The sequence below is a fragment of the Myotis yumanensis genome, unplaced genomic scaffold, assembly GCF_028538775.1.
Source record: "Myotis yumanensis isolate MYYU_CA2020_CCGP unplaced genomic scaffold, mMyoYum1.0.hap1 SCAF_8, whole genome shotgun sequence".
Lineage (NCBI taxonomy): Eukaryota > Metazoa > Chordata > Mammalia > Chiroptera > Vespertilionidae > Myotis > Myotis yumanensis.
Window position 1 is genome coordinate 15,620,011 of NW_027223759.1, and position 24,309 is coordinate 15,644,319.

The window sequence follows — 24,309 nt, forward strand, 5'->3', positions numbered from 1 at the left end:
TATCGGTTGTCTTCAAGAAACTCACTTTAAATATAAAACATACAGATTAAAAGTAAAGGGATAAAGAAAGTTATGCCAGTCTAACACTAATCAAAAGTAAGTGGGTAGCTATATTAATTTCATTCAGGGCAGACTTCAGGGCAAGCAAAGTTAAGATGGAGAAATCAGGACATTGCATAACAATAAAAAGGTCAACAGTCCAAGAAGGTAACAATCCTTATGTCTATGAGCCTAACAAAAGAACATCAAACAATGTGAGGAAACAACTGACAGAATTGCAAGGAGAAATGAATTAATCCACTATGATAGGTACAGATTTTAACACTCCAATCAGAAATGCACAGAGCCAGCAGGCAGAAAGTCAGTATAAATACAGGTAAACTCAGCAACACCATCAATCAACTGAAAATAACTGACTTCAAGAGCTCAGTACATCCAACAACAGCCGATTACACCTTCTTCTCAAGCTAACATAAAACAGTCATCAAAAGAGACCATGTTCTGGGCTATAAAACACACTCTAACAATGTTTTAAAAAAAGAAATCATATACGTAAAGTCTGCTCTCAGACTACAATAGAATTAAAGTAGAAATCACTAACAGAAACAAACTGGAATATCCCAAAATACTTGAAAATTAATCAATACACTTCTAAGTAGCACGTGGGACAAAGAAGAAATCTTAACTGAAATTTTAAAATATTATGAACTTAAATGCAAATACAAATCATCAAAATGTATGGGATGTAGCGAAGACAATACTTATGGGGAAAAGCACAAGAGAAAAGCACAGGATTTATAGTATTAAAATGCATATATTAGAAATAAGAAAGATCTAAAAATCAATCATCTGAGCTTCTACCTTAAGAAATGAGAAAAAGAGCAAATTAAAGCCAAAGCAAGTACAAGAAATAAAATTAGAGCAGAAATCAATGAAACTGAAACGATGAAAGCAATTGAGAAAATAAATTAAACCAAAAAAGTGGTTCTTTGAAAACATCAGTAACATCAATAATCCTCTAGCCAGGCAACTCAAAAACAAAGAGTGATGAAAAAAATAATATCAGAAATGAAAGGGTAGAAATCCCCTAAAAGTCTATGAATACTAAAAGAATAATAAAGGAAAATAAACAACTCTAAATACACCAATTTGATAACTTAGATAAATGGGGCAATTCCTTGAAAGGCACAATTTATCAAAACTCACACAAGAAGAAATAGACAATCTGAATAGGTTTATATCTATTAAAGAAATTGGATCAATAATTAATAACATCCCAAAACAGAACGCACCAAGCCCAAATGGGTTCACTGGTAAACTCTACCAAAAATTTAAAGAAATTTGTCCAATTCTCTACAATCTCTTTCAGAAGATAGAAACAGAGGTACTATTTCTTAACTCATTCTATGAGGCCAGCATTACCCAAATACAAAAACCAAAGACATATGAGAAAACTATAAATATATATGTCTCATAAAGATAAATGCAAAACCCTCCACAAAATATTAGCTATATCAAATTCAACAATGTATAAAAAAATTTATATGCTATGACCAAGTGAGATTTATCTTAGGTATGCAAGGCTGGTTCAACATTCGGAAATCAATTATGCATTCCAAAGATCAATTAATATAACATATATAAAATAAATACCACAATGTCAGTCAGAAAAATAGTATGTGCTCAATAACTATTAACTCCCACATTCAAACAAATGTCAAATATAGTGATAACAGAACACCAAAAGACTGTGCTTTACATTTTATTCCCGCCTATAAAAATAAACTGTCCTTTTTATTAATAAAAAATAACGTGTTCAGCTGAATTCTATAATGATTCTCATTTATCTTTGAGAAGTAGATAAAAATGTTGAACTTCTTCTTCCCAAAAGACCACGTATACACAGTACTTTGCATCAATTTAAATTTAGGAACATTACCAGATTCCTTGGAAGCGAGATTGAAAACTATGTTCTATCTGGTTATTTAAATAAAAGTAATTCAAATTTTTAAAAAATTAAAAATTTAGTTTCTTAGTTGCTCTGGTCGCATTTCACCAAGTGCTCATTGGCCGCACGAGGCTAGTGCCTACTGAGAAACACAGATATAGAGCACTCCATCATCTCAGAGACTTCCATGAGATAGAGCTGTTCTGGAATATTAACATGATAAGTGAAACTATTTAGCTTTGTTTTTTTCGTCTTGTTTTCATATCTAGAAACCTCTCTTTGAAGTAGATTAGATTCTAAGAGGATAGAGGCTGTGAATATTTAAACTCACTAGGGTCCAGCACATGGTAAGAATTCAACAGGTATCTAAAATCTGACATTATAGTTTGTTTTAGCTACATTAATCTAGCAAAAATTCACTAAGCTGGTGAAGACCAGAGCTGAAAGCTTTGAATACAAATAGTTAAAAATAAACGTAGATCAACTTATATATATTCTCAACTGATAAACTTCTGAAGTCAATGACGGCTCCCTATGTGTAGACTTTATATTTTTTGAGTTTAGATATACATATTGGCTAGATCACTTAAGCAAAATGTTAGGCCTTGTCTATAGCCTATTCTATTCAAGAATAGGAAAAATGCTTACTTACAGCCAGTTAGCTTTTATTATTCCTGTGTTGGTTTTTCCTAGATAAATAACTTTTTTAAATAGCATGTATATATTCAAACATAGCAGTTTAAATAATAACACACGTTTAAATTTTGTCAGTTCTCTAACTTAAAGGTTAAGGCATTAAGCTTATAGAAAATCTATTTCTTTTTAATATATCTTGAAATAAAAAAATTGCCACTATACATAGAACAGGAAAAAATCTAATGGTAATTTTGCACTTACACTGCCACATTTTTTCTAATGGTATATTCATCCAAATCGTCATCAGAGCTGCTATCAGTTGCATCAGAATCCAGACCCTCTTCAACATGAGTCAACAGCCCTGTAGCAGACAGTGCAAATCTTTGGATTTCTGCAGCTGTACACCGTGCAAAGCCATTTTTTGTATCATTCCATAATTTATTCTCAGCAGTCAATAAATTGATGTCTGGCTTAATTTCAGTGCATTTAGGAAAACTATTATCCAAAACTGTAGTAGGTTCATGAAAAATCTTCATTTTGGGGAGTTGATGTTTCATAGAAAATTTCATTTGCTGACCATAGTGCTTAACAACATGCTTTGCCAGGAGCATCTGCAAATGTTTCTGAGTTCTTCTAGCCTGACTAAGTAAAATTTTCTGTTTGCTTATACAATTAAGTAAACGAGCATTCACTTCCTCTTCTTTTTCAGAAGCTGAGGAACTAGCAGGCACATTTGAATGGCCAGGCCCAATTTTCTTTTGAGCACAGTGCAATAAACTCTTTTTAATCTCAGCATCAGTAACTTTATCCAAAAGTGCATTCTTTTGGTACCATTTACAGTTTTGTAGTTGTACTTTATCTACATTAGTGTCTTTGGTTATATTTGAATCCAAAGTAATTTTTACATCTGTCATGCAGTGGCCTGTGTTATCTGACAGAAGTTCCTTTTTGACGAACTCTTCAGAATGAGAATGACAAATTTTACTGAGCTGAATGTTGCTGCCATTACACAGTATGTTTTTCAGCTTACTGCAGTTGGGTTCCCCTAATTTCTTTTGTTTACAATTCTTACTGTATTTATTTAATGTAGAATTAGAACCCATTAAAAGAACAGTCTGATAATGTTTTGAAGACTGAGGGGAGCCAAAATGTTTTAAATTCACAAAATTAGTGTTAAGAGTAGATTCAGCAGTTGGAAATCCCAACATCTGAGAGAAAGTGTCTCCCTTTAGCTTTTCATCCATAGTTCTTGGGCCTTCCACGCATATCATCTTGTCAGACTCCATGGTATTTGGTAAAGATGAAAAGCAGATACCCTTTGTTGCTGCCTCCCTCAGAGCTGGGGTCATGGCGAATCCTGCAGATAATTACTGGAAACCTAAAGCAATGTAAAAATAAGTAATCAGATATTTAGAAAAGAGTTTTATGCTTATATGCTTTCCAAGGGCAACATTTTTAATGTTTCTGATTAAAATATTAACTAAATCAAACTCCTTTTTTTCCCAATTCCTAACACTATCTCTGCTCTTTCCTAGCTCATAAGGAATTCAACTAGCACTACACTATTCTTCACTCTGACTGTGGGCCTATACCCAAAACTCCAATTAAAGCTTCACACTACCTAGCACAGTAAATATTAGACAAATATTTGTGAATATAATACAGCTGACCCTTGAACAACGCAGGGGTTAGGGGCATCAACCTCCCACACAGTCAAAAATCGGCATATTTGACTCCCCCCAAAATGATAACATAGTTGATTGACAAATATTTTGTATGTTATATGCATTCTTACAATAAAGTAAACTAGAAAAAAGAAAATGGTATTAAGAAAATAAGGAAGAGAAACAGATTTACAGTATTAATTGAAAAAAAAAAAAAAAAAAAGTGTATTAGTGGACTGATGTAGTTCATATAGATGTTGTTCAAAGCCCAACTGTACATCTCAAGATTCAGTTTTTAAACAATGTTTAGAGAAATGGTTCTCAACCTTCCTATTGCCGTGACTCTTTAATACAGTTCCTCATGTTGTGGTGACCCCAACCATAAAATTATTTTCGCTGCTACTTCATAACTGTAATTTTGCTACTGTTATGAATCGTAATGTAAATATCTGATATGCAGGATGTATTTTCATTGTTACAAATTGAACATAATTAAAGCAGTGGTTAATCACAAAAACAATATGTAATTATATATGTGTTTTCTGATGGTCTTAGACGACCCCTGTGAAAGGGTCGTTTGATCCCCAAAGGGGTCACGACCCACAGGTTGAGAACCACTGGTTTAGAGAGAGTAAAAAAATTCCAACCTGAAATCTGGGAATCATACTTTAAAATGTAATTCAATCCCATACTTTCAGCCAAAAGTAAGAATGAATTATCTTTAAAAAATATAATAAATTGATCAAAACCTCCATTTCTCATTTAAATTTTATAATCTAAACAGTATTAGTAAAAATAACCAAAATATACTAGAAATTTAAGATATAAGTGAGCTGAACTACAAATAAAAACGTATATAATTTAATAGTTGTTAAAAATGTAATAATGAAAACTCGGCTAATCTGCAATGCACAAAATTTTTTCCTGAAAAAGCATCTGCAATAACTTTTTTTTCCTTCTCACAAATGGGCAGTCATCAGTTATCATTATAGAGCTGTTAATCCTGCATGGAAATGGGACTGTTCCAGATGACCACTAAAGATTTATCTCATAATTAAACAAATTTCATTGTATTTTATCAAAAGAAGAAATATAAAACCATATATTGTGAAATATAGAAAAGTTAATTCAGTACCATTAAAAATTATGAAGACTGAATAGTTCGTGAAAACATTTTAATCATTAACAATTATAAGTTTTTGAAGATACTTTGGAACTATGATACTCCCTAATTTTGTTTCAACACATGACAGTTAACAGTCACTTAAATGGCCACACTAATATATCTTATGTCCCCATACAATGTGCTAGCTGTAACTCTATACCTTTAATCCCCACTTAAAAATTGAAAACCAAAAGCTAATTCTTGTAAAGACGAGCAAGAATAGTCAAAAGGAAAAAGAGACACAAAAACTTCTATTCAATTAAAAAAACACATATAGGGTTAAAAGCAAGGCACAGATTAGGAAAAAATATCTACACCATATATACTAGACAAAGAATTAGTAACCAAAATATATAAGGAACTCCTATAAATGGGCAGACATTTCACAGATGACAAATATCCAAATAGTCATTAAACATATACTCAAGCTCACCAGTAATGAAGGAAATATCTATGATAATAAAAGCATAATATGCTAATTAGACCAGAAAGCCGAACGACCTTCCGGACGAAGCCGAGGCGGCGGGTGCCGAGGCGGAAGCGGTTAGGGACGATCAGGCAGGCAAGTGAGCAGGTAAGGGTGATCAGGCAGGCAGGTAGAGTGGTTAGGGGGGATCAGGCAGGCAGAGGTGGTTAGGGGCGATCAGGCAGGCAGGCGAGTGGTTAGGGGCAATGAGACAGGCAGGCAGAATGGTTAGGGGTGATTAGGCAGGCAGGTGAGTGGTTAGGGGTGACGACGAGGCAGGAAGGCAGGCGAGCAGTTCGGAGCCAGTGGTCCCAGATTGCAAGAGGGATGTCTGACTGGGCCTAAACAGGCAGTCGGACATCATCCAAGGGGTCCCGGATTGTGAGAGGGTGCAGGCCAGGCTGAGGGAACCCCGCCCCCCATGCACAAATTTCGTGTAGTAGATTAATAAAAAAGCTAGAGACCAGTTTTCCAACTAACAAATTAAAAATAATGTTTTAAGTCTAAACGTATCACAGATACACAAGAGATCAGTATTTTTAATAGCAAAATATTCTTTCAAAGCAATCCAGATATCTAACAATGCATAATAAAACATGATGGAATACTATAAGCAATTAAAAAGAGTGGCTGAATCTATATGTCAAATATGGACAAACCTCAAAAAGCATAAAGTTAAAGAAAAAGGATACCTACCATATATGTACTTAGGTGTTTATCTGTTTATGTGTTTAAAAAACAAAACAGAAAAATATCCACCAAGGTTATAACAGTAGCTGCATCAAGTTCCATTAAACAGAATAATGGTGGTTTAAAAGAAGTTAAATTTTAACTACAAAGTTTTATTACTTGGAGGAAAAAGACTAAATACAAAATGAACGTATGTTAATGGATGTTAATTCTGTGTGATAAAAAGATAAGTGTTTGCCTTTCCTACATGTATAGAATTATTGATGTACTACCGGCCCAGTGCACGGATTCGTGCACATTGAAAGGAAAATAATTATGGCAAGGGGCGGGGCCGCCACCGCCAGTTGCCATCTGCAGGGCGATCGGCCCCCACTTCACCTGCCTTGGCCTGGCGCCGCCCGCTCACCTGCTCCACCATCCACCAAGGTCCCCGCTGTAGGGGCCCATTGGAGCCAGCAGTGCCTTCACTGCAGACGCCCACCATGTTCCGTGCTGCTCCCTGGTGGTCAGCGCACGTCATAGCGAGCGGTTGAACTCCTGGTCGAAAGACCGCCCGAGGGGACAATTTGCATACTAGGCTTTTATTATACAGGATAATGTCTCAAAAAAATAGAGATTTATGTATATTCCTCTTCCAGAGTTCCATATGTCTCAAAATTTACATACTTTTATATCAGCAGTTCTCAACCTGTGGGTCGAGACCCCTTTGGGAGTCGAACAACCCTTTCACAGGGGTCGCCTAAGACCATCAGAAAACACATATATAATTATATTGTTTTTGTGATTAATCACTATGCTTTAATTATGTTCAATTTGTAACAATGAAAATACATCCTGCATATCAGATATTTACATTATGATTCATAACAGTAGCAAAATTACAGTTATGAAGTAGCAGCAAAAATCATTTTATGGTTGGGGTCACCACAACATGAGGAACTGTATTCAAGGGTTGCAGCATTAGGAAGGTTGAGAACCACTGTTTTATATAATGCCTAAAAAATAAATCTTATATATACCATTTTCATTTTTTCTAAATAAAAACATAACAAACAAAAATAACCAGATTATGGGTTTATAATATATATTATAGTATATATTATAGTATATATTTTTCATTCTACTTTTATGAGAAATATATAATCATAAAACAAGCTATTAGCATTGGGAAATCTCAAGATTCTGTCACTTGATCAACTCAATGACTGTATCTCTAACCTATAAATATCTGCAACAGTATTTAAATAACTATTATTGCTCTCTAAGGGAAACTGCCTTAATCAGTGTTCTTTCTAGTGAAGTAGTTATATTGAACAGATACCATACTCTACCCCCTCCCTACCCACCTACTCTCTCTCAAAAAGTTTAACAGAGTGTTAAGGATTTAATAAAAGTGGCTAGCAGAAGGGAAAGAGGTGAAATATGACACAGTACAGTTCTCATTAGGCCCTGGACAAACTAAAGATAAGGGAAAACTAAAAATAAGAGGTAGAGAATATATACAGAGGTTAATAGTTAAGAACTAGAGTTGATAGCAAAAGGAAAGGGAAAGAAATGTAGATTGAGAGTGGCTAAGGCACATTTATGGTAGAGAACTAGAAAAAAATACACAAAAACAACTCTGGTGAGATATCTAAGGCTTACTTGGCATGATAGGCAGCTTCTAAAATGATTTTAATAATCCCCATCTCCTGGTGTTCATGCCCTTGGATAATCTTCTCCTTTGAGTGTGGACTAGATTTAGTGACTTGCTTTTAGTCACTAAAACAGAATGCATCAGAGATGATGGGATGTTCACTTCCGAGATTAGGCTACAAAGGGACTGTGGCTTCCATCTTGCCACTCTCACTCAGGGATGCTAGGTGCCATGCTGTGAACTGAAAGGACCCACATAGCAAAGAAATGATGTCTCCAGCCAACAGATAGCCATGACCTAAGGCCTGTCAACAAGATGTGAGTAATCTGAGAAGTAGATCCCTCCCCAGTCAAGCCTTCAGATGACTACCACCTGAGCCAACACCTTGATTGCAGTCTTGTGAGAAACCTTGAGCCAGAGGCACCCAGCCAAGCCATGCATATTTCTGACCCACAGAAAAATACTCGAGCCATTAAATTTTGGGATAATTTGTTACATAGCAATAAATAACTAATACAATTATATATGAAAACTTTTGGGTTCTAGTCTAGGAAGGCCCACCATATCACAGTTCCTATTCTAGGATTTGCATGCAGTTCCTCTGTATTCTATTCCCAAGTGTATCCTTGTAAGAAATTCTAACCTGAAAATCTGTCTACTTTGCAGCAAAAAGGAACTCATGAAAATAAATGTCTCTTGTAAATTTTAAAAAAAAAGGTCAAACTATGTTGGTATAGTTTTAGCATAAAACATAAATGCACTTACTCCAATTATTTAAATATGTAATCATTGTGTATAACAATGTTTCCCAGCTGATTATTCTAAACTCTACCACTACATAAACAACTACACTTATCATTAACACTTCTAAGAAGGCTTGGATTTTACTATTTTGTTAACCACTATATGGCCAACATGTAAAACTATCTGACATACAGCAGATAAGTGGATGCCATTTCCTATATAGTAAAAGGCTAATATGCAAATTATCCCCTCTGGAGTTTGACTGATCGGGAGTTCGACCGCCCACTATGATGTGTGCTGGCCACCAGGGGGTGGTGCAGAACGAAGGAAGGCCCCGATTGGCGCTGATCACCAGCCAGGCCTAGGGACCCTACCCGTGCATGAATCATGTGCACCAGGACTCGAGTAGTTAGAATAAAATCCAGAGTCATCCTTACCACGGCCTACAAAGTTCTCCATTATCAGATCCCTAACTACTTCTACAACTTTCTCCAGGGGTTACTACACTCCAGAAACAATGGCGTCTGTGCTAGTCTTCCTTCAGGTACTTTGTGCTTGCTATTTTCTAAGCCTAGAACAATTTTCCACAAAAATAATGGCTGACTCCCTCACTTCATTCATGTTTTTGCTCTATAGTCATCTCATCAGAGTCTTTCCTTGACCAATATTTTTAAAATAGCATTAGCCCCTCACTTTGTGACTCTCCACTCCCGTACACTGCTCTAAAGTTCCTCACAGCACTCACTAAAAGTTTTTTACATTCTAGAGAGTAATACCATTTAAGGACAGACCTCTATTTTGTTCAGTGTTCTAATCACCAGCACTTAAAACAATGCCTGGTACACAATAATTGTCAGCTATTTATTGATGAAATTAAACAAATCATGACTTTTAAAAAAGTGTTCTAGGATTTAGTAATTAATACCATTTAAGGACAGACCTCTATTTTGTTCAGTGTTCTAATCACCAGCACTTAAAACAATGCCTGGTACACAATAATTGTCAGCTATTTATTGATGAAATTAAACAAATCATGACTTTTAAAAAAGTGTTCTAGGATTTAGTAATTAATAGTATTGACAAATATTTCAATTATTTTTAAAATAAATGTTACAAACACAGCAATATATAAAAAGGATAATATGTCACAACCTATTATGGCTTATTCTATAAATGCAAGACTGGTTCAACATTAAAAAAATTAAATCATAGAAATTCATATTAAAATAAAGAAAAAAACCATATTGATCCCAATAAAGAAAAAGCATTTGCAAAATCCAAAATATACTCATGATTAAACAAAAACTTAGCAAATTAGGGAAGAAAGGGAAATTGCTTAACCTGACAAAAAGCATCTATGCAAAAACCTAAAGATCACTACATAATTAAATGGAAGACTGAACGCTTTTGCCCTAAGGTTGGGAATGAGGCAAGATGTCTTTTTTCACCCCTCTTATTCATCATCACACTGGAAGTACTAGCCAGTGGAATAGGAGAAAAGAGAAATAAAAGGCATACCATACCGATTGGGAAGTAAAAATAAAAATGTGTCTATTCACAGATGATTGCATAATTTTCTACACGAAATCTGCAGAAAATCTCAAGGAATATATAAAAAAGCTCTTAGATCTAATGAGTTTACTAAGGTAGTAGATATAAGGTCAAGATACAAAAGTCATTTATATTTCTATATACTAGGAATAAAAACCTAGAAATAGATATTTTTTAAAAGCACACACACACACACACACACACACACACACGGCCAATTGATTTTTGACAAAGATGTAATGGCAATTCAATATAGAAAGATTAGTTTTCTTAACAAATGGTTCTGGAACAATAGGACATTCAAATGCAATTAAAACAAAAAACAAAACTGAGCCTTAAACCTATGACTCATAACTTATATAAAAATGGTTACATCTACCAGGATACATCATTGACCTAACTATAGAATTTACAAACATAAAATTTCTGGAAGAAAACCTCTGTGATATTGGGTTAGGCAAAGATTTTTTAAAATATGACACCAAAAATATTATTCATAAAAGAAAAAATTTTGACAAGTTTGACTTCCTCAAAATTAAATACTAAATAAAATAAGCACTTAAAATTATTTTAAAATAATTTTAATATAACAATTGAGAGTGCAACTCCTGGAAGTCACTAAGTTTAACATTAATGGTTTTGACATTATACAGTTTCATATTGTAATTATTTTCAATCATGTATTATTTCATTTTATGCACAATGGACAACTGATTAGAGGCAGAATTCATAAGATTACTGACTTGAGAGCATAAAACAATAAACAATAATTCTGCAAATTCACTTCAAGATGATCTCTATTATTCCATAAGCTGTGTTTCACATCATCACAATCATTTTATAGCTCTTAAAGATGTCTCCTATTTCAGAAGCCAATTTAAAAATTAACGTAGTGAAAATATCTAGCTAAAAGTAAAGCCATCAGGTTTTCATTTGGGTATAAAAACTATCCATACCATAACATGTTATTCATAGAGAAGTGCTTATGAATGGCAGCTGAAAACCTATTTCATATTTTAAAAATAAAACAAAATAAAAATTTCCAAAAATTATGGAAATAAGCCAGGTGACATTTTAAAGCAGGAAATGAAGTAGCCAACACTGAGTCATTCAGTATTGTCTATTTTTGGTAGAAGCTAGATTTCAATTTTCATTTAACATATAGTCCATCTAAAACCTCACATTCAATAATTTAGTTAATACATATTTATTGAACAATGTGTAACAGACACTATCTTAGATAATAAGAAAAATGACAGTGAATATGAAAAATAAAGTTTCTATTCTCATGGACCTTACAATTTAGAAAATGGTAGATTTGGATAAATATTAAAATATGAAGATATCAAGTAAGTAAGGGTTTCATAGTGTCTTTATGAAAATTGAACAAAGTAGAGTGATAGAACATGACTATATTAGGATAGGAATTTAGATTTGTAAATGAAGGAAGGCTTCTGTGTTGGTGACATCTGTCTGCCCTGAGACCTGAAATGTCAATAAAAAGCTAAATAAGATTTAGGGCGGAGAGACTTCCAAGGAAGAAATACAACTAATAGCTTTCAGGCAGGAATGAACTTGATGTGTTTGTGGAACAAATGACAAATTGTCTAGAACATAATGAGCCGAATAGAGAAAGTAATAGGAAATAAGATTAAATAGACAAACCATAGACATTGTATGTAAATTATAGGATGAGGAAGTAACATGATCTGATTTGCATTTTTATTTAAAAACTAGAGGTCCGGTGCACAAAATTCATGCACGGGTAGGGTCCCTAGGCCTGGCCAGTGATCAGAGCTGATCAGGGCCTTCTGGCTGCCAGCTGGGGCCTTCCTTCCCTGGCTGCTGGCTGCTGGCCCAGGCCTTCCTTTGTTCTGTACCGCCCTTGGTGGTCAGCAAATGTCGTAGCAAGCGATCGAACTTCTGGGTCCTGGGGGACACTTTGCATATTAGCCTTTTATATACATAGATTAATTACTGTGACTGTTCTGTAGATAAAAAAAAATTGTATTGGAGAAAAAAATGAAAAGAGCTTATAAGAATGAAGGCAGGGATACCCATTAGGGAGCTATTAAAGTAAGTAAAGGAGAGATAAATGCCAAAATAAATAGCATATGTCACCCCACAAATGATACAATGTACTATATTGCATAAAATTATATATAATAATTAATGGCATACTTACAACAAATAATAATTCATTTAAACATTTTTACTAAAAAATACCTATTTTTCCCACTAGAATAAAAGCTGATTGAAGGCAAGATTGGAATGTTTTCATTCACTGCTGTATCCTAGAATATTGTTTGGTACATAGCAGGCCCTTAATAAATATTTCTTCAACAAATACCATCCAAAGTAATACAATTATTTAAAAATTTCAAGGAAGGAGATTCGTGAGATATTTATTGTGAAAGGAATCTTAAGGCCAGGAAGCATTAGCATAGAACAGTGGTCGGCGAACTGCGGCTCGCGAGCCACATGCTGCTCTTTGGCCCCTTGAGTGTGGCTCTTCCACAAAATACCGACTTCTGCACATGGGCCACGAAGTTTCAATAGCACTGTACATGTGCGCCCACACGTGGTATTTTGTGGAAGAGCCACACTCAAGGGGCCAAAGAGCCGCATGTGGCTCGCCAGCCGCAGTTTGCAGACCCCTGGCATAGGACATTGTGTCCAATAAAAATACCATGTGAGTTACATTTGTAACTTTAAATTTCCTACTAGACATATTTAAAAGTAAAAAGAAACATATTTCATTAAACCCATCATATACAAAATATTACTTCAACATATAATCAATATAAAAATGTCTTGGGAAGGTATCTTACTTTCTTCTATATGTGTGCTACATCTTCAAAATCCAACGTTTATTTTACATTTAGCAAAAACCCAATTTGGATAAGTCACATTTTATGTGCTCAACTGTCACATGTTGTTTAAGTACTACCGTACAGATAGTACACAGTATAAAGTACATGACACACATATATCCTGCTAATTAAACAGGAACCAACCATTAACTAAAGTATTTCCATCCCCCAAAATTCCTAGCCAAACATGTTGTTTAGTATTTGCAGACACCTATAATACTTTAGGTTATACAAAAAGAATATTGAAAATGTAAATCCTCAAAAAGCTAAGAAGCATCATGACTATTCAGTTTCTAACTATGCACAAGATTGTGTGTGTGGGAAAGTATTTGGATCTTCGTTAAATCTAAAAATTTTCTTTCTAGGTGGTAAAATACTGTACTCTATTTATTCAAGGCACCACCATCATCTTTGATAATTATTTATTTCATATACACCCAATATATTCAGACAAAATAGGTCTCTTCTCTAACAGAGGTTAGTCTAAGCCTATGGGACTTCAAAGAATCAAGATGGGATAAAACTGAGAAAAATAATTAAATTTTTTTAACCACAACATATAGAAACTAAAATGTTAAGCTAACAGGATTTAAGAAGCAAAACCACCAGAAACTATATCAGTACCTTTCCAAAGAATGCAACTAGATAATTTTGATAATCTGTCAAGAGGCAATAATACTAGATAATCCAAAAATTAGTTATAGTTCCTGGACATGAATTTCACTATTATATTTTTACAATAGAATTTTAAACTTACATTACAGTTTAACTAAAAATAAATACCTCAGCACATCTGCACCCCAGCAATTTTGGGGGTGGCAAGGGAAAAAAAGAAACTACACAGAATCAAAACTTTTCTTTCTTTTAGGTTATATTAAACTTCATTGTTATAAATAAAAGCAAATTAATTCAGTAAAAAAAGTTAAGTCTACAATATAAATTCCAATTTTGGTCTACAATTCAATCCAAAGAACATTCATTGTTAATTAAGAAAGAAATCAGTTGTTCTGATAGTATTACTACAAATAAAAAGCCTCCCTCTGTTGTTTCCAAACTGTTTCCTTAAGTAACCATCTATATTTTTAAGATTTATAAATCATATATATTTATGAATTTAGCATTAAATGCAATCTCCTTGAACATTAGATATGGTAAATATGTCAGCCCTCAAAAGATGTATGTACATAGAGAGATAATTATGATGTCAATAATTAGAATTGATCCTGACATTTAGTAATCAGGTCTATACAAATTAATACATAGGTCACATATACCAAATACTTTTTGACATACTATACTTTCTAAAGAACATCAAGTTCGCCAATATAGTTTACAGAGTTGAAACTGATAATCTAGACAATCTAGATTAAGAACACCCTTCCTCCTAAAAAGGAACACTAAAAAGCAAAGACCAAATCTGATTTTCCTTCCCCTAAAATACTGCTTCAGATTTGACTATGATTTATATTCTAGAATGGGTACGAACATTCCATACAGTCCACGGAAAATATCCTATCCAAATCTACCCCTGAACATTAAATTTACTCTCCCAGTTGGAGTCTGGATAATCCAAATTCTCTTAAACGGAGAGCAGAAATACAAACTAGGAATAAAGTACCACAAAGAAGGCTGACTCATCCATAAGTTAACAGAAAGTGAAAAGTCTATCAATGGCATTCTGAGAGATGGGAGAACCCTGAAGTAGGAATGAATATTAAATTATTTACACACTTAAAACTTAAATGTGTCTCAGAGAGCTGTTCCATTATAACAGTTAAAGGAAGTAAGAAAAAAAAACTTATTTTAGCAAAATATGAGTTCTTTCAAACATTACTGAAATACACAAGGATTCAATTTCTAACTCATGAAGGAAAAATCTAATTAAAACAATAAAAGTAATGAGAAAGAGTTCACACTGGTATAATTTTATTCCTCTAAAATGTAGGAATTAATGGAAGGTATAAATTCAAGATACGGTATTGTGTTTTCAAGATTTATGCCACACATGGACATTCTCAATTTACAGCAGAAAACAATGCAGTAATTGGCGTGACCAGGGTACAGTTACCTCAGTACTTTGTACTCAAGAAATTTATAGCAAAAACTTCCACTCTGAAAACTATGCCTAAAAAGGAATTCCCTTTGAAGACTACAAGGATTTAATTACAGATAAAGCCACTTGGGTGGTCACATAACACATCAAACAGATCACACGTCAAGCAGAATTATTACTATTTAGTTATAAGTGCATGACTCATAAGAATATAAATAGTCGTGTGTTTTTTTTCCTGTGTACATCAACTTGGATCCAGAAATTTACATTTAGAAAACACTATCACATTTGCTCAGTCTATAGATTCTGGCTCCAATTTAACTTCATGTGGTTAAACACTGATTAATGACCTACTACCAAATAAAACATTCTAAAAATTACTTTGAAAAACATGCTTAGGAATCCTTGGTCGTATAGTACTCGAAACATACAATAAAAAGTTCATTAAAAATACTAACAAAGCCTTAATATTAAATGAATGCATTTCCTCCCAATTCTGCAATAGAGAATTTTCACATCCATAGTGTTTCTAAAAACCTACAAATACTATCAAGTATTAAAAACTTCCACTTCATATTTCTATTATAGACTGTCTACAGGCAAGTACAATATTACCATTTTTATTAACATTAGTGGTAGTTTATTTTATTTATCCCATATGATCAGGGAAGGAGTACAATTCAGTGGAGTCTCTCTTCAGGACATTTACAAGGAAACAAACAAACAAAAACAACCCCACAAGTCTTTTGGAAATGGCACAGCTACCTTCTTTGCCTTTCTAAATGAAATAGACCGAAAGTAAGTTAGATTTTAATTGATAATTCAGGGTCATCCATTACAGTCCTATAATACAGTAAAGATTTTAAGTATAGAAGTATAAGAGATGATACGCTTTAAAGCAGGGGTCCTCAAACTTTTTAAACAGGGGGCCAGTTCACTGTCCCTCAGACCCTTGGAGGGCCAGACTATAGTTTTAAAAAAAAACTATGAACAAATTCCTATGCACACTGCACATATCTTATTTTGAAGTAAAAAAACCAAAATGGGAACAAATACAATATTTGTATTTGCATGTGGCCCGCGGGCCATAGTTTGAGGACCCCTGCTTTAAAGTCAGTAAATTGGTTGCTAATGACCTATTAGCTGTCACTCCTGCTGTAAGCAGCCCCATTCCTTGTGTTTATAACTTGACAAACCAATCAATAAACAATCCCAAACACAATTCTAAACCTGAAGGAAACAACTTTCTCCTCCTTCAACTACCATCTAATTATCCTATATAATAAAAGGCTAATATGCAAATAGACTGAACGGTGGAACAAATGAACAACCAGTCGCTATGATGTGCGCTGACCACCAGGGGGCACGTGCATGGAACATGGCGGGCATCGGCCCGCGGCAGGATGGTGCAGCAGGTGAGCAGGGGTGCCAGACCAAGGTGGGGCGCTGGTCGCTGTCACTGGGGCAAGCCTCTGGTGGTTACTAAAAATTCTTTGCTCCCGCATGCCGCAGTCCCACCTGCACCCACTGCTGGCACCAGCCCTGCTCACACCCGCAGCTGGTGCTGGAGCCGCCACTCACAATCATTGCCAGTGCCCAGCGCCAGTCCCGATCACTTGACGCCATCAGCAGGTGCAATTAGCAGCTGCTGCCCCAATCGCCCCTCAGAAGCAGGGGGAGGTGAAGAAGCCGCTGCTGCTGCTTGCACTTGCACCTGCTGCTGGCGCCAGACCCAATCGCTCAGTGCTGTCAGCGGGTGCAAGCGGGGCGGCGCTGTCAGAGCATGGGAATGGCGGTGGGAATGTGCGTGGTGGGAGGGGCCGGGTCGGGGCGCAGAGGATGGGCCAAGACCCGCCCCTGTGCCCACCGCAGCCATGTGGCCAACAGTTCCTTCCAAGGTGCACGAATTCGTGCACTGGGCACCTAGTGTATAAATGTAAAAGAAAATGGAAATAACTGAGTAAATGAAAAATGTAAGTTTTACATGGTAAAGGCAGTAAATTATGTTATAGGCAATAAATTGGTGGGTTATCAAGAGCAATATGAATAATGAAACAAAGGAACTTAAGGCAGTAGGCTTAAAAAAAAAAAAAGACAAGTGAAAGGATGATTAAAGTGAAATTTGTAAGTGAATTCCATACAAGCTATATGAATGAATAAGGGAAATGAAAGTCTACCTTATCATGATAAATAGTAGCAAGGTGGATGGAGCTCTTAGATAATGTAGAAGTTGGACAATGGAAAGTCACTGGACCTTTTAGTAGATACTGTGATAAGATCAGTGCCCCCCCCACACACACATACACACACACAACATGCACGCGCACACACACACCACACACACAGGAATGAGTATTCAAAGTAATGAATCAGTGAAACAATAGGTAGTATACTGCCAACAATTTACTTGTAAATTGAGTAAGACCAAAGGAAAAATAAAAGACAATTTCCTGAGCTTCAATTGGCAAATATTTATTAAACACCCACTATGTCATTTGCAGCATGTCAAATATATTCCTCTCCCTCAAGCAGCTTACAATAACTTAGCAAAGTAAATACATCACAGACATTAAGTGATAAAAAATTTTAATGCAAATTAAAGCAAGGCTCTCATTTTAACACTAATACCAGATTATGATCTGGTATTATGATGTTATGTGAGGCCTGCTGAGTCTGAATCAATACAACATTCACATTCTGGAAGGACGTTTGGTGATGTTACAAGAGCCTCAACACACATTATGTGCACATACACGTAAACACACACAGAGACTCTTTGACCCAGTAATCCTTCTTTTACAAATTTAAGGGGAATTTTTTTTTTTTCAAAGATTTATGTAAAGGCTATTAGTGAAATTTACACTAGCAAAACATTGGAAGCATCCCAAACATCGGCCAATTAAAAAAAATTTAAATATGAGTTACATGATTTAACTAATGTGAAGCTGCCAAAAATAATTTTTACCAAGACTAATGACATGGGAATGCTCATGAGGTAAAGTTAGATGAAAATGCTGCATGCTTCCATTTTTTTTTTAGGGAAAAAAATATGCAAAAATGCATAGGAAAATATTTAAAGAGAAGCACAAATTATTTGTAGTCTTATTTGCACTCGTCCAGATTTTCCAAATTATTTTGTAATATTTAACAAGGCACCACACCCCCAAAAAACCTAAAAATAATAATAAAATCAATGGGAACCGCTGGCTCCACAGGGCTGGGAAGGATAAGGAGTGACTTATCTAGATTAAAACTGTGAGCAAATGATGGCACTGGTAACACTGATCTGAGTGAGGAGCGAGCTGCGGGAGAACCAAAGACGACAGTTACAACAGGTTTGGGAGACGTTCAACTATCTACTACTGCAGGATTCATTGCTTAGATTTCTTCCGGCAGGCTGGCTTTCAAGAAACAAAAAAATCTGACTTGTGTTATAAAAAAAAAACAAAAAACCCTATTGCGTGGCAATTCCTCTACTCGCGGTGTTGGTAAAGCTCAGGATTCACTGTCACTCACGCGAGGCATTTGATCTCGTAACCACCTCCTGAGGCCGGGAGGGGCCCGACAGACACCCCCCCCCCCCCCCCAAACCACCACCACCGGGAAGGGGAGGCAGCGACCCGCCCGGGACGGGACGGGGACCACGGCACACGGCGGGGGCCGCCCCAGCGACCCGCACTCCGGAGCGCCAGGTTTTTAGAGGCGCTTTTCCCTGGTCAAAACAAAACAAAACAAAAAACAAAAAACAACAAGCCACGCTGCGGGATCCGTCTACACGGGACTGGTAACTCCCCAGCATTCTGACAGCATTCCCTGCAGATCCCACTCCGCTCCAAGTTAGAGCGGACCGGCCGGGGAAAGGCGAAAGCAGCTTTCTCTGAACCCTCGCCGGCTGACCAAAGTTGGGGGGCATCACAAGGAATGCGCTTCCCACAGTTCAAAAAAAAAACAAAAAAATATCCCCGCACCGCAGACCTGAGGGGCAGGGAGGAGAGCTCTGCCCGAGGCCGAGGGGCCGGGAACCAAGCAAACTCCCCTTTTCTCGGAGCCAGAACGACACGAGCGTCCGCCCGGGGCCTTCCCTCTCGGACGCGGCGCCGCCGTCATCCTCCCCGCGGTTGGTTCAACGACCGCAACGCCGTCTGGTATTTCTTGCTACCGGACCGCGGACACCACCTCAACTTTTCCAGAGACACCGGCCGCCTCGGCGCGCCGAACGGCGACGCGAACGTGTACACGCCACTCCTCGGCCATCCTCCGGATTCCCCGCCGCCGCCCACCCCGTCTAGCCGCCGTCCGCCCGAAATACACGCGGAAAACCAGGGCCGCAGCCAGCACCGCCGGTTCTGCCTCAGGGACCCCCCCTCCCCCCCCCGCCCCAAAAACGGCGCCGGCCACCACCGCGCCCGCCGAGGGGCGGACCCCGCGGGCCACGTGTCCCGCCTTCTGCGCACGCTCCCGCCAAAACAAAAGGCAGGCCGGCCAAGCCCCGCCCCCCACCCACGTGACGGCGCCGAGGTCCACCCCCAACACCTCCCTCCACCCCTTCCCTCCCCTCCCCGGAGCTACTGCCAAGGCTGTTAGGTTTAGCCGTTTAAATCTGGCTTCGGTCCGACCCCTGCCCTAGAGCGCAACCCGGCGCCGGGACCCGGAGTCCCTCAGCCCCGAGGATTCGAGGGGCGAGGGAGCTGCCGGCCGGCCGCCCGGCCCGCAAACACCCGCGGCGGTCTCCTGCGCGCTTTGCTCCCCGCGCTGCCTCAGTCCCCCGCAGGGGAGACCCAACCCCCTCGGCCCCCCACTGCGACGCCGGCCACTCGCCTGCTGGGGCGCCCTGGCTCCCCTCCGCCGCCGCACCTTCGGTCCGGCCGTGGTGGGGGCTGCCGAAGTGGTCTCTAGCTGCCCGCCCGCCTCCCCCACCCGGGGCGCCGCTGACTCGTCTGCAGAGCGCGCCCCGCTCCTGCCCAGCCGCCGCCGCCGCCACCGCCGCCGCGGTTTAACAGTCCGCCCGCTGCCTGCACCTCCGGGTGGCTCGGGGCGCGGAACCCTGCCGCGGTGGAGGGGCAGTGGGCGGGGCGCGGCGCCGGCCAATGGCAGCGGGGGAGGAGCCGCGCCATGCAAATGAGCGCGGGTGGCGGGGAAACCCCGGGGGGCGGGGCCACCCGGGGGCGGGGCCTCGCCGGCGTTCTGGAAGCGGTCAGAGCCCGACGCCCGAACCCCGCTGCGAGAGGGCGGCGGCTCCCTTGGGTGCGTTTAGCGTCTCCCCGGCTTCCTCCTCGGCCCTTTTCCCTGCCAGCCGGGAAAAACATACCTGCCCGGCACAGGCGCGGCCCCGTCACCTCCCGCCGCTGCTTTGCTGTTGCTGTGCCTCCGTGAGCACGAAAACAAAGCGCAGGGGAAAGGGAGGCTGCCGTCCGCCCTGCCGCCCGCGCCGGCGCCCGGCGTCCTGGCCATCCCTCCCTGCCGCTTGAGTGGCAAGTTCTAACAAAGCTTTGTCGTAGGTGCCAAGTTTGCACGTCTCTGTGCAGTTGCTTTTACTTGGGCTGTGCGTTCAAACCCGAAGCCGTAATTCTGTGGGACCCCCAAGGGGCCCGGACGTTGGGTGACTAATCCGCCTGGGGTCCGGATGGGTCATGTTATGGTAACAATCAGGAGCCACCGAGTCCAGCCTTTTGAAATCTTCGCAGAGCCGGTTCGAATGGCGTGGGAGTTACCTCCGTTCTGCAGTGGCGCACTCAGATTAATCAGTGGGGTTTTACGTGCAGATAGTTGGCTGGGGACGTATAAAAACAAATCTCACTCCTGCACCCAGCCCAGCGCTCCACTCTCCACTAAACTACACCCCGCATTTCCCCAGCCACGCACTCATATAAAAAAACAAAAACCCACAAAAAAACCAGAAACAAAAACAAAAACTCAGCACTAAATATAGCTCTTTAGATGCTGGATGACAGGCTTCTCTAAGCACCTAATTTACACATGGGATGGTTTTTTAGGGGATGAAGCGCACTAGAATTTTAGATCCAGGAAGACACTTGTCATCATTTCTCAACCTTAGTAATTGGATAAGATCATGAGGGGGAGAGGGGGCGGGGAGAGATGGCGAGGGAAGGGAGGGAAAATCCAAGTAATTGGAGTTACACAAAAGCACAATACATGACACAGATTACTGGAATTGGAAAATAACCGGTTTGTTACTGGTCTTCCTGGCAGATTGTGACTTTACTGAAATAATATTTAGGACAAGCTGCATTTATAGGAGAGAACTCAAAACAGTAGTTGTACCTTCATATGGGATAAAGAAAGAGTTATGGGAAATTGATTTACTTTCACTGGAATAGAAACTATAAGCTAATGATGTACTGTGAAAATTAAATCAACTGATATTATTGGGTATTTATCATATTCAAAGGACTATCATAGACCCTAGGAACAGAAATGCAAAAATGAGTCAGGCATTAAAATGTGTGTGGTTGTTTGTTGTTGGTTTTTTTAAAATTAGTTGAGATACTTCAAAGGAAGATTTTATTTGAGCTGGGTATTTTTAAAGACTAGGTAGAGAAGGAAGGAAGGCATCAATAGTTCAGGACATAGTATTCTTGAGTTAGAGTAGAGGTTGTGAATATCATTATTGGGCTGGAAAAGCATAATGTCAAATAAATTGCATAAATTTTGAATAACAGAAATGCAGATTTTAACCTGAAGGAAGTGTAGTGCCAGCAAATCAGTTGAGTATACAGTTTTCTCCTATGAATTACCAAAACAAATATTCAAATATTTACCAAATGCATATGATTGGCACAGGATATATAACAATAAGCAAAGTCCCTGCTCTCATGAAATTCATAGGGGGTGATGTAAACATTAAGCTTTGTAATTACATGAGTAATAATTTAGAAAGCAGTTTCCCATATATTATCTAGTCTGTTGATCAACCCTTTCCAGAAAGTGAGCTATTTATAATTCTCTGAGTTAATTCTTTTATCGTATAGTCAGTCCTGCAGTCTGCCACATTTGCAGACCTTAAATAAAAAATTTAGTCTATCAAGCCATCATACAAATAAAACTTTATCAATCCTTTTATAATTGGCTTACGATACTTTAAAAGTAATAGGAATTGGGGGAGGAGGTAAGAAATGAACGCCAGTTTTTCAGAAACCACAGAATACCAAAACTCCTTAATATAAAAATTAATGTACTGAACCATTTTTCAAATTGTTTTCTATACTTACTATTCAGGAAAAGCCTGGAAAATGCATAGTAAATTTTTCAAATCAAGGATATGCCATTATTCAGAAAGTACATTAAAAGCATTCTGATTTCCAAGAAAATAAATAACAGTGGCTAGGAGACTTAAAGGAAGCAGGAGGAACAAGGAGAAGGGAAGGGCACCATTCTTGCTGACATAATTAGTCCCTGTCTGAAAGCCATAAAAGTGTCCAGGTAAGCTACATTACAGTGATTTCATGAGATAAACTTCTTTCCTCAACACTGTTTTTATTCAGTCTTTTCATTCAGGAAGCACGTGTGTGGCACTTAATATACAGCTGACATTGTGATAAATGCTCGCGATACAGGGGGAAGATCATACCCTAGTCTTAAACAACTCACAACCAGGGAGAGTTACAAGCACAGCGTTTTCTACCCTCCTCGCCTGCTCTGTTTTGGTCCTGGCACTTATCACCATCTCACATAACACAGATTTCTATTCTTTTGTTTTTTGCTTTTTTGTCTCCCTAGGCTAGAATGTAAGCTCTGTGAAGCCAGGCACTTTTGCTCTTTTGCTCACTGCTGCATCCCCACAGCCTAGGACAGCGCCTGGGACATGTAAGTCCACACATATTTGTTGGATGAATGTATGTATTTAATTCTCTCATTTTGCAAAGTGGATGTTATATTCATTTTTTTAAACATGCCCAGATTAAAAAATAAAAACGAAACTCAATGAGGTTAAATATTGTATTCTATATTCTCACACTAATAAATGGCCAATCCAATCTTGGACTTAAAGACAGACCTACCTAGCTCCAAAGCCAGAATTCTTTCCTCACTACCCCCTATAGCAGTGATGGTGAACCTATGACACACGTGTCAAAGGTGACACGCGAACTCATTTTTTTGGTTGATTTTCTTTGTTAAATGGCATTTAATTATATAAAATAAATATCAAAAATGTAAGTCTTTGTTTTACTATGGTTGCAAATATCAAAAAATTTCTATATGTGACACGGCACCAGAGTTAAGTTAGGGTTTTTCAAAATGCTGACATGCCGAGCTCAAAAGGTTCACCATCACTGCCCTATAGAATAGGAAGCTAGTTTGGAAGCTTGTACTATTTTTTCCTTTATATTTCCATGCCTAGGGTGACTATCCTACACTGTCATATTCTAGCATATTTAATTCCTCCTTTTTATGATCATGTTTAGAAAGTAGAATAGGAGAAGCAGTAGGGGGTACAGGTGACAAGTACTATTCAAGATAGATTTAGCTCTAACTGTTCAGTATCACAAGACAAAGGGCAGGGGTAAGTAGCAAGAGTTACAGGATAACGGTTCTATGAGGTCACCAGGGACCCAGGCTCCTTTCTATTATTCTCTTCTGCCTCCATTCTCAGGATACAAAACTGGACAGACCTGACCCATGGCTATAGTGGAATCAAAAATGACTCCCTGTGTATGCAAATATCTATACCACCTTAATTCACTATAGCCCCAAACTGAAGACTAGCCTAAGATCCATCACCCGGTATGGTTGAAAGATAAACAAATTTTGATACTTCCATATAATGGAATACTACTCAGGAATAAAAAGAAACACATTGTTGATATACAGGACAACATAAATGAGTCCCAAGCAGTATACTGAAAGAAGCCAGACACAAAAGGA

At 38.3% G+C, this 24,309-nt stretch overlaps 1 protein-coding gene across 3 annotated transcripts in view; it reads right to left on the reverse strand.

Moving 5' to 3' along the window:
* Positions 1–20,323, reverse strand: part of KANSL1L (KAT8 regulatory NSL complex subunit 1 like) — a 96,044-nt gene extending 75,721 nt beyond the window's left edge. For 2 of the 3 annotated variants that reach the window (XM_070422042.1, XM_070422040.1), the window contains exons 1-2: positions 20,245–20,323; positions 2,846–3,962 (exon numbers count right to left, since the gene is read on the reverse strand). In XM_070422042.1, the coding sequence (XP_070278143.1) occupies positions 2,846–3,933 (1,088 nt within the window). In that variant the 5' untranslated portion in view covers positions 3,934–3,962; positions 20,245–20,323. Of the gene's footprint in view, positions 1–2,845; positions 3,963–8,213; positions 8,441–20,244 lie in introns of those variants that run through there. The other variant, XM_070422041.1, reaches the window with a different exon arrangement.
* Between the last annotated feature and the right edge of the window lie 3,986 nt (positions 20,324–24,309).